The sequence below is a fragment of the Zonotrichia albicollis genome, chromosome 14 (assembly GCF_047830755.1).
Source record: "Zonotrichia albicollis isolate bZonAlb1 chromosome 14, bZonAlb1.hap1, whole genome shotgun sequence".
Classification (NCBI taxonomy): Eukaryota; Metazoa; Chordata; class Aves; order Passeriformes; family Passerellidae; genus Zonotrichia; species Zonotrichia albicollis.
In genome coordinates, this window is record NC_133832.1 from 5,412,174 (window position 1) to 5,423,031 (window position 10,858).

General features: G+C 53.1%; 2 protein-coding genes across 2 annotated transcripts; one reads left to right on the top strand and one right to left on the bottom strand.

Annotated features, from left to right (window-relative positions):
• Positions 1-269: 269 nt before the first annotated feature.
• TRMT2B (tRNA methyltransferase 2 homolog B) lies at positions 270-6,601 on the bottom strand. The gene is made up of 12 exons (XM_005484595.4): positions 6,227-6,601; positions 5,407-5,461; positions 4,834-4,953; positions 4,314-4,413; positions 4,096-4,166; positions 3,493-3,639; positions 3,277-3,371; positions 2,542-2,756; positions 2,341-2,442; positions 2,046-2,165; positions 1,071-1,170; positions 270-525 (listed from the first exon to the last, which is right to left on the bottom strand). The coding sequence occupies exons 1-12, from the start codon at positions 6,382-6,384 to the stop codon at positions 399-401; spliced, it is 1,410 nt and encodes a 469-aa protein (XP_005484652.3). The 5' UTR covers positions 6,385-6,601; the 3' UTR covers positions 270-398.
• Positions 6,602-8,300: 1,699 nt separating this feature from the next.
• On the top strand, positions 8,301-9,697 carry LOC141730878 (40-kDa huntingtin-associated protein-like). The gene has a single exon (XM_074551685.1). The coding sequence runs from the start codon at positions 8,381-8,383 to the stop codon at positions 9,446-9,448; it is 1,068 nt and encodes a 355-aa protein (XP_074407786.1). The 5' UTR covers positions 8,301-8,380; the 3' UTR covers positions 9,449-9,697.
• Positions 9,698-10,858: the final 1,161 nt, after the last annotated feature.

Genomic DNA, 10,858 nt, shown 5'->3' on the forward strand with positions numbered 1-10,858 from the left:
TCCCGTGTCCTTTGTTAGGCACAAGGTCAGTGCCCATTCACCGCTCCTTGCCTGGGGCTCTGGCGATTTCACACTATCCAGGGCACAACTTGCAGCTCCAACACCGAGCTACAGATTCCTCACCGCAGGGAAGGGTTTTTTCCAGGCTGCTTTAACCACCAGCCCAAGGTTTGCAGGGAAAGGAAGGGTGATGAAATGCTACAGGGAACCTTTTCACCCCAGAAATCCAAGTAGTTTTTTACAGAACAGCATTGCTAGGCAACCCAAACTAGAGAAAAACCAAAACTATTTATTTTACACAACTTCACAGAAAATAAGTTAAAATCCTAACTACATTGGTTCTTCAGGACAGGAGGAGGTTGCTTCTCAAGCTCTCAGAGCTCATTCCTGCCTCCTTGTCAGCGGGTGAACAGCAGCACCAGCTCACAATGAACAGTGTGAGGAAACATGTCAAAAGGAATAGCCATCACAGGGGCAAATGGCTCCCCTGCCAGCTTCTTCCGTGGGTCAGGGGGGCAGCACAGCCTGTGGAAAGCAAAGAGCATCCTTTAGACCAGCAGCAGAAGCCTTCCCACCACTGGTATCACAATCCAAGGGGCACCCACAAAGGAGGCATCATGTGTTTGACAAACATTCCTCAGAATCTGCAGCTGACACTGGCTGAGGTGTGGAACCATCAATAGTGAATCCCCAGCCAGCTCTGAAAACCTCAGGGACAAGCTGAACAGTCAGTGGCAAGTCAGACACTCAATTTTCAGTTTTGCACTGCCCTTATGACTTCCTGCAGACAGATTTATCACCTGGGTGTACCACAGCTAAGGGCTGAGCAGATAAAGCTACATGATTAACCCCTAAGCAGGTGACAAATCCTCTCGGCTTCCCTTTCTTGACAAAGGGCCAACCTTCCTGTGAACCCCATGGACTCTGCATCTCACATCCAGATGTGCTTTTTTTTCCCAGAGGGATGCACAATGTGCCATGTTTGAATTATTTTCTATTCTCACTGATGCCTTGTTTGGAGCCTTGTTTGGACAGGGTCTGTCACTGAGAGAGAGGAGGAGAGTGCTCACTCGAGGAAGTTCCTCATGGCTTCCCCCTCTGGCTTGCAGGAGATGTAGAGTAGCCTGCGGATGGCGCTGCAGTTCCGGATGGCTCGAACGACCCTGTAGTCTGCAAACACAAAGAGCCTGCTTTCCCTCCACCCCTGAGCTCTGCAGCAGGAATGACTGCACAGCCCCACAGAACTGTCACAAATGCATATTTTGCCATGCTCTGTCTCAGATGAAGTCTCTCAGGAGGCCACGGGTGTGACCCACGCCACTGACAGCTTAGCCAGGTTGGCAGGCAGGGCAGAGCAATGGGAGAAGTCCCTCTGCTTCCCATGAAAGAAAAAGCATTAATTAACCAAAGGCATATAAAACTTCCACACACACTTGTGAGAGTGCATCTGTGCACCAGGACCAGTGTGTGACTTCCCAGTACACACTCCAGGGGAGACCACTGAGACAGATTGAGGGCTGGGTTATTCAGCCTGGGGAAACGAAGGTAAACAAGGATCCATTTACTATCTTCAGGAACCTCATGGGGCATTACAGATAACTGAGAATCTTCTCAAAGGGGCATGAGAAGCAATAGATGTATGGCAGCAAGGGAAAACCCTGATTAAATATATTAGGGAAAGTATTTTCAGGAGAGGGGATACACCCTTGGAGAAATTCAATCCTCAGCTAGGCTTTACATCCCTATGCAACCTCATCCAACTCTGAAGTTGGCCTTGCTATAGTTGGGAGATTACACCACAAACCTCCAGAGGTCCCTTCTCTCTTAAATAACTGTGTGAGCCTGTGAAAGATGGAAGAAGGATTAGAGCTAAAGAGAAAGCATGAAGGCACTGAAAACAGCAGACTTAGGGAATTTAGCTGCTGTCAGTAACAAGAAACAAGAGACTAAACAAGGGAAGGGTTTGGAGCCAGTATAACAGGTCTCACAGAACTTGTTCAAAGCTCTCTGTTTACAAGATGAAAATAAATAGCATTTTCTCTCACGTAGGCCAGCCCGAGAAGGGTTCACCACAGCAACAAGCGGTCGGGCATCCTCCCACGATGCCAGCAGCTGTGGTAACACAGCCTCTGCCTTTCCACTGTGAAACTCACAGTTTGAGATCCCTGTGAAACAAAAAAACAACCACATGAACTTAGTCTCACCAAGAGTTGGGTATAACATGATATTCACACACTCTTTGCTGTGTGAAAGTAACTGGTTAGGGTCCCTCTGCTCACTTCTACTCTAGTTTTTCAGCATTTAGTTTGAAACTTTTTGCCACAGCGAGCTTGAACTCACCATTGAATGCTGCATTCCACTCAGCATCTTCTATTGCCTTTTCCACCACCTCCACACCAATAACTTTGGACACTCGGTGGGCCAGAGAGAGACCAATTGTGCCTGGAAACAGGGGAAACAAAAACACTCCACACATTCATGCTGAAGAAACAGGTGAGCACCAGCTGTGGAATACAAAGCTCTGGGAGCCCAGGAGCCCACCTGTTCCACAGCAGATGTCAAGGAGCACAGTGTCCCCAGCAGCCTGGCAGAGCTCCCCGACTGCCTGGTACAGAAGCTCTGCCCCAGCCGTGTTGACCTGGAAGAAGGCGTCCGGAGAGATGCGGAACCTGAGGCCGAGCAGCTCCTCGGAGATGTGCAGGGCTCCGTACAGGAGCTGGTACGGGGACTGCTCGTGGGAGCAACGTGTCATGGTGCTGCCAGGGCACACAAAGAAAATCTGTGAGAAGGCAGCAGAGGGGGGCTGCTTTCCATTCCTATGGGCAACACAGGACGGTTCTTCCCCTCATCAACTTATATTTCATGTGAGCCTTTCAACGAGATTAAAGCATTTGGATTCTTTGTAAGGGATCTGTGACTTGCACAGCCTAAATTTCATTAAAAGGATCAAAATCACATGGCAGAAGGCAGCATTCCTCAGGTCTATTCCCCAGTTTTGCTGCTAATGTGATTTACTGTTTTGGGATAATCACTGGAATCACTTTTTTCTTTAAGTTTCCCAAACTCATAACTCCCAGAGGTAGAGCCATATTGTGTTCAAATAAGTCTGGAAAAATAAAAGATGGAGCCATCTTAAGGCCACATCTTCAAGAGGGATCCAAACATCTGTCGTTCTCTTCCAGCACTCCCTGAACTGGTGCAATTTGAATTGGGCCAGAAAGGGTAGAAGAAGGAGGTGGCTTTGTTTCCACTCATTCCCCCTGTCGAGGCACTTACCTCTCTTGGAAATAAAGTGAAGTCAAGGCACAGACTGCTCCAGGCCCACGTGTGAAGAACTCCTTCAGCAATGCTTTCTGAGCAGCCAGCTCCTCCTGTCAAGAGCGAGAAAGGAAAAGCTCTTTGGGTACCCTGATTAGAGCCCTCTCCCCAGCACCACAGCCAGCAGGCCCAGCTCAGCCAGATGTGCCTCCTGCCCTGTCCCAAGGCGCTCACCTGGCCCAGCTGCTGGGGGTGGAAGGTGATGATGGCCATGGTGTGGCCACAGCGGCTGGTACGGACCACGAGCTCTCTCCAGTGCCCACCTTCATGGAAGAGGATGCAGGGGTCCAGGGGGGACTGGCAGATGAACTCCTCATAGCACTGAGGGGAGGGGAAACGGCACCTTTAGTACCATGAAGACAAGTGCCTTGCTCTTAGCCCCTCAAACAGGCAGCCCTTCCACCACTGTGGTCTGCTTTTTCTGTTTGATATCAATGCACTGGCTGAATGCTCCTGCCAGGCTCTTGAAAGGCAACACATTTTAATAATTTCAATTTGCAATTCTTATGTATTTTAATAGACTGGCAGGAATTCATTGTCACTTGGACAATGTGACAATTAACTTCATTACTCAGGACGCTTTATGGGCTTCAATATTGACATATGAGTTTTTATAAATGTATTTATCCATCAACTAGAATCAGGCATGAAAATTTTCAGAACATGAAAATGGACTTGAAAACACAGCATCATAAAAATTACAGTGTTCTCCCAAGTAAGAGCTATTGGAACCTCCCTATTCCACAGTGAAGGGACAGACATGACTTGTTTATTTACCTGGGCTACTTGTTTATGCTTTGAGGGTATGTTCTCCACATGGTTGGCTTTCACACAGACAATATTCCTTTCTGTAGAGAGATGGACAGGAATTTAATTGCTCTGGTTCAGGGCATGTAAACCATTATAGCATCTGACATGATAAACTGTGGAGAGCCCTTTCCACATTTCCACAGCCCTTCCAGCAGTTTTCTCTGAGTTTCTTGTCCTGCACTGACCTCTGCCAGTTCCCACATACAACCCCACAGTTTTGGGGTTCCCATCTGGTCCTCGGTTCACAGAGAAAGTTGATTTGTTTCGGTAGCCATTAATGATGGGCTGAGGGAGAAAAGAAGGAAAAGCAAAGCCTTGGATTAAAAGAAAAAGCAATGGAGGAAAGCCAAACCCCAGCCTGGTTATTCTGTAGCCAGCATGTGAAGGTGTATGTGAATGGGCAAAACACACAAACAGAGCTTGTGCACCAGAAAGCCAGTACTACCCCTTGGGGACAAGGAGTGGCTCTCTGTGACAATGGTGACAGCTTTAACATGGAGGCCTGAGGCACAAAAAAAGGGTTCCTAAGCACTGGGCTTATTTCACTCTTGGGCAGTCACAAGCTGCAAAGCACAAGTTAGCAAGGACTGACTCAGGACTGACACATCCTCTGCGGGCAAATTGTGCCCCTCATGAGACTCTTGAGCTGGTGAGGCAGAGACTGTTCATGGCTCAGAGGGAAGAGCATTCCCATGGGACACTCACCGAAGGGACTACAGGCTGCAGAGGACAGCAGAGCCCACCAGGTTTCTGTGCATCGATGCCCAGCTCCTCAAGACGAGATGCCAGTGTCTGCAAAGTCTTCCTCTGGCTTTCATACTTCACCTGCAGAGGAGTTCTGAGGCAGAAACACTCTCACAGGACCACACGATGGTGGGCAGCTCTTCATCACCCACCTCTGAGGAGTCCAACAAGAGGAAAAACTGCAAGTGAAAATATAGCCCCAGAGGAACTCTGCCCTTTTCATAACCACAGCTGCTTGGAGAAACAGGAAGAGTGAAAAATCCTGTGTTTATGATCCCCAAATGCTGGCCTGGAACACTTTGTCTGTCCTGAAGTCCAGAGCAGTGCCACAGAGGACAGGACCACTGTGCAAATGCCCATCCTCTGTACTGCCAGGAACCTCCAGTTCTATCCTTCACAACAACACGATTAAAGCAGCAGTAAATGGGGTCTGAACAGTTTGCAGCATTAAGTTGCTAAGGAATACTGCTCAAGGGGATAGGAGGGACAACTGGGGCGACACAACAGAGAAAAGTCTGTGTAAACACATCTTACCTGTAGCTGCTCTTGGTAGGGAAGTCTCCACAGTGGTGTCACTGCATTTGCTAACCTGGAAAGAGCAAGGCAGTGCCCAGAGCTACTTGAGAACTCATTCCTGTGGCATAACATCCCTGTCAGCTGCTTCATGGGCAGGCCTGCTCTGGTGTGGGCTCTGCACCAGGCTGTGAACACCCAGGGTATCATAGTGGAATGCACAGTTTGTGTGCAGCAGGAGGGAATTTCAAACTGCCCATTCTCACTGACCCGGCCACCCATACAGAAGTGGTTTAGAGATAAACCTCAGAACTTGCCACTACTCATATCCAAAGCAGAACAAGCAAGAACAAAACACATATAAACTGATTAAAAAACCCCCAAGCATATATACCCTAAAAAGACCCCCAAAACAGAGGTGAGGCTGATATGATTCACACACTCATAACTGATTCTCTGAGCCCATGGGGAACACCACCTCACAGCTGGATAAGTTGCAGCTATTGCTTACCTACGATTTTTGGAGCTCTTTCCAAAGCACCCAGTGCCAACTACTCTGAGATCCAGGACTGCAAATCAAATGGACTATCACTTTTTGCTTGCCAATTTGGCAACTTATCCTTTCATCTCAGAACTCCTTTCCTCCTATCTTCCTTTCCTCTCAGAACTTTACATTTGTCTTCTCCACTATTCCCTCCCCAGGCCAGACTCCAGGCAAACAAGCCGAGCCCTGGCTCTTCTATTCCTACCGGGTGGAAACAAACCCCGCAACCCACCACGTTCACAGCTGTAAGTGCTCATTGCTTTGAAAGAACGCTTGGATATTTTGAAGAAGCCGTACCTCTCCTCCCAGGAAGGCTCTGGCAGGCTGCAGCTCACGCTGGCCTTTTCCTTCCGTGCCCACGGTGTCGCTGTGGTTGTTGTCACCGGGCACCGCGGGGCGAGAGGCGGCGGGTGGAGGCGGCAGCGCGGCGGCCTCAGAACGGAGCATAGAGCCATGGTGGGGAAGAGAGGCTGCGGGGGAGCCGGGCCCGCTCCGGGCAGCACAGGGGCCCGCTCCGGGCAGCACAGGGATCCGCCCCGGGCACTTACAGGGCCCCGCTCCGGGCAGCACAGGAACCCGCTCCGGCAGCACAGGGATCCGCTCCGGGCAGCACAGGGACCCACTCCGGGCAGGACCCGCTCCAGGCAGCACAGGGACCCGCTCCTGGCAGCACAGGGATCCGTTCCTGGCAGTACAGGGATCCGCCCCGGGCAGTACAGGAACCCGCTCCGGGCAGGATCCGCTCCGGCAGCACAGGGATCCGCTCCGGGCAGCACAGGGCCCCGCTCCGGGCAGCACAGGGATCCGCTCCGGGCAGTGACAGGAACCCGCTCCGGGCACCAACACGGACCCTCTCCGACCGCGGCACCGGCGGAAGGGGCGCGGTGAGAGCCCCGGGCCCGGCCCCGCTCTCCCCGCCCGGCTGAGCGTTCAGCCCTCCCAGGCTGATCGGACACGGGAACAAGGTGTCACAGCAGCTGCGTGGCCGTTGTGAAAAACGCCAATTGTTTTTCAGAATTTAAAAAGTTTAATGGTAAAAAAATGGTTATAAAAATAGTAATATAATTAGAGTGATAAAAATGTGAACAATTGGGATTAGGACAATACGAGACAGAAAAACCAAAGAGTTATGGAGAGTCCGAGTACCTCTTTCTGGGCAAAATAAACCCAAAAAAGGACCCACGTTAACAGAGGATTAACCCTTAAAAGCAATAGCCTGCTGCATATTCGTACACCTCATACATGATGCATAACTTCCATTCAAACACAGGATTCTGTCTGGTCAATGTCAACTTCTTCCTCTTAATCCTGATGTCTTCAGGGCTGAACAAAGCAGGAAGAAGTTCGTTTCTTCTGATAATGGAGCAATAAATTCTCTTTCTCTGAAAGATTTAGGTGTCCTTTGGCTGCTATCTTGCTGCAAGTACCTCATCCCTCTTTAAAAAAAGTATCTTACATAGCACAGTTTCTATTTTAACATTATGTTATAACCTAAAACTATATTTAACACACTACTTAAGAAAATTAATACAGCATAACTTTCTAACATAATACATATTATTATTTGGGAAAAGCCAATCATAAAATACGCATTTTTCACAGCCGTGTTGAGCTGGCCTGGGACAGACGGAAGGCTCAGTGCCACCTGCCACCGAGCCTGTTCGATGGGATACCCAGGACTGCGGTGTGGCTGCCGTGTCACTGCATTGTGGGTGCAGTTGGGTACATGTGGTTTATAAGGACAGGAGTGCGAGAACAGCCTCTCCCAGCCAGCCCGGGCCGTGCCTCCCGCAGCTGGGGAAAAAGCGAGGAGCATGGTCCCATGCTCACTTAATCTCTCCATCACGAAATATTTTCAGCGCTGGAGATTTTCCGAGTCAGGCGTGGCTTATTTATTTAGGGACCCCAGGAGTTCTCTTGTCCAAGTGTTTACCTGTCACTCTTTGATGTCACCTAAAATTCCTGCCGCCACACTTTCTTTGGCCAGGGGGCTCACCTACCCATTGCTACCATTTGGGTGAATTGTTCTTCTGTCAACCTGGCTGCTGCGGTTTCCCCCGACAGCTGCAAAGCCTGGCTCTGTCCCCGCCCGGCCCCGCTCCCGGTTCCGCTCCCGGTCCCGTCCTGGTGGGGCCGGAGCAGGGCCGCGGGTCCTCCACTCCACAAGGGGGCGCCACACGGTTCGGGCCCACTGCATGCTTGGGGCGCTGCTCGCCGCGCTTGGCCACGCCCCGTAGGCGGAGCCTGTGCCGCATAGCCCCGCCTATCACGGGTGGTGACAGCTGGGAGCTCTGTCTGCAGTAGCCGCGCCCTTGCCACGCCCCCCTGCCACGGGACGCCGGCGCGGGCGCTGATTGGTCGGCGGCGCGGGGCGGTGCGGGCGCTGATTGGCCGGTGGCGCGCGGCGGAGCGGGGCCCGGTGCGGCGCGTCAGTTCCGCGCTGGGCCCGCGATGCTGTCGGCGGCCGGCGGCTCCGGCCCCGGCGGGGCGGGCGGCTCCGGGCCGGGGCTCGGCGGCGACGGCGATTTCCTGTCGCGGTACCGCCTGGTGTCGGCCAAGCTGCGGCGGCGGTTCCTGCGGAAGCCGAACGTGGCGGAGGCGGCGGAGCAGTTCGCGGCGCTGGCGCGGGAGCTGCGCGCCCAGGAGAGCCTGCCGTACGCCGCCTGGTGCCAGCTGGCCGTGGCGCGCTGCGCCCAGAGCCTGTTCCACGGCCCCGCCGAGGCGGCCGCGCTGGCCGAGGCCGCGCGGCTCTTCCTGCGCCAGGAGCGGGACCTGCGGCAGCGCCTGGGCTTGCGCGGCGGCTTCGGGGAGCACGTGGCGGCGGCGCAGAGCTGCGGGGCCTTCGCCGCCCGCCTGCACCTGGAGCGGGGGCAGCCCGCGCTGGCGGCCGGGCCGTGCCTGGAGCTGGCGGCGGCGCTCCGCGACACGGGACAGCCCGCCCGCGCCGCCGCGCCCCTGCAGCGGGCGGCCGAGCTGCTGACGGCGGCGCGGCTGCCGCTGCAAGCCCTGCGCTGCCTGGCCGAGCGCGCATCCTGCCTGCTGCTGGCCCGCGACTACGCCGGGGCGCTGGCCGCGCTGACGCGGGCGCAGGCGCTGGCCGGGGCCGGGCTGGGCGGTGCGGCCGGGGCCGGGGCCGCGCCCGGCGGAGCTTTCCTGGACGTGCTGGCGCGCTGCGAGGTGTCGCGGGTGCTGCTGCTGCTCCTGCTGCAGCCGCCGCCCGCCAAGCTGCTGCCCGAGCACGCCCGCACGCTGGAGCAGTACTGCTGGGAGGCGCCCGACGGCGGAGCGGGCACCGGGAGCGGCTCCGGGAGCGGCGGGGGGCTGCCGCCGGCCGCCAGCTACCTGCCGGCAGAGCTGTTCCTGCTGTTGCAGTCGGCGGTGCTGGCGTGCCAGGAGAAGGACGCGGAGGCGCTGAAGGCGCTGCAGGCCGAGCTGTGGCCGCTGCTGAGCGCCGAGCAGAACCATCTGCTGCACCTGGTGCTGCAGGAGATGCTGAGCCCCGCCGGACAGGGACTCTGAGCTGGGACAGGTCGGACTGGTCGCTTCAGCCGGTGCCAACACAGACTCTATTCCGTTATTTATTTTTAATACGAGTTGAAGTAATGGTTGGTGAGAGAATGCGTTCATCTATCTACACGTCTGTCTTCTGTCATAGTAAACTGCTCACTGTATGTACTGAGAATTGTCGTGCTTGGAAAAAGTGTAAGCCTAAAGCAGAAAGGCCATTTCAGGGCAGAAGGAAGCTGTTCATTAAAAGACTGTCTGCAATTTGTATGTGTTGGAGGATTTGGGTATCTATGAATCAAATGTTGTTAGAGGTGCATTTTCTAAAAAATCAAACAAAAATCCTCCGTATAAAAATAAGGTTTTCATTTTTTTCCCTTCCTGAAAACAACTGACACTGCAGCCAGCACAAGGCCCTGAGTTTTGTGGTGGATGAAAGGAGTTGGTCACTGACCTGCAGGTGGTTCCTGGGGTGGTGGTGGCTTGACTCCAGTGTCTGTAGCAGCTGTGAACCCAAAGAACTGAGCCTGCACTGTGGCAAATCCACTTCATCTGAGGGAATTTGGGAACGGAATTAATGGTGGAGGTGGTGAAGTTACACGAGTTCTTGGAATGTGGGCTATTTGTTCAATTCTTTTCAACTGTTATCTGTCTGCTCTCTGGCACTTTTGTCTCTTGCTTTCTGCTTCTTGGGATCTTTAGGTAAGGGCAGCTGATCTTTAGAGAAAAGACCCTGTCTTTTGGGTCTTTGGGCTGTTTTTGGTGCACTCAGCTGTTGGGTACAGGTCTTGCTAAGTTCCATCAGTGCTAATGCACAGCCTCAGGCAGGGCAGGCTCTATCCTGGAGGCTGGAAATGCCCCGGGGTGTGTGTGTTGGGGGCATAAAGAGCAGTTCCAGGGTACCCAGCTACTGGTGAGCGAAACAAACGCTCCCAGCCAGCACTTCCAGAGACCCTGCAGAGGCTGAGGCTTTTGGAAAGAAGCAATCCCATTTGTACACCTGGGAGAGAAGCCAGAGGTTAGAGGTAATTCTGTTAAACAGTGGTATTGCATCTGATTTTAATATTTGGTTTTAGGGACAGCAGTTTTTCCAAACGCTCTCCCAGTGTTTGTTTTTCAAACTTCCACACTTAAATAACGAAGAACTTGCCATTTTCCCTTTTGAAACGCAAACAGAGACGCTGCTAATTTTAAGAAGCCTTAATTACCACAACCCTCTTTTGACAAGGTAAAATGGTAGTAGAGAAAGGCTCGGACCCGAACTGGATGTTATTTTATGGTTAAGCTGTGGATGCGCCAGGCCGAGAGGCAAAACTAAAAACCATTGTGGGGAAACTCCTTAAGTCCGCGTCCTTCTCAAATTCCATCGGACGGAACTGTGGCTCTGTAACCGCGGTGGCGTCGGGGGCGGGCGGAAGGCGGCGG

Excerpts from the sequence above, each read along its gene's own strand:
- LOC141730878 (XM_074551685.1), top strand. The coding sequence starts at position 8,381 with ATGCTGTCGGCGGCCGGCGGCTCCGGCCCCGGCGGGGCGGGCGGCTCC.
- TRMT2B (XM_005484595.4), bottom strand. The coding sequence starts at position 6,384 with ATGGCTCTATGCTCCGTTCTGAGGCCGCCGCGCTGCCGCCTCCACCCG. Across the intron at positions 4,414-4,833 it reads TGCAGCCTGTAGTCCCTTCG|CCCATCATTAATGGCTACCG; the intron begins GTGAGTGTCCCA and ends TTTCTCCCTCAG. Across the intron at positions 2,757-3,276 it reads TCACTTTATTTCCAAGAGAG|CACCATGACACGTTGCTCCC; the intron begins GTAAGTGCCTCG and ends GTGCCCTGGCAG.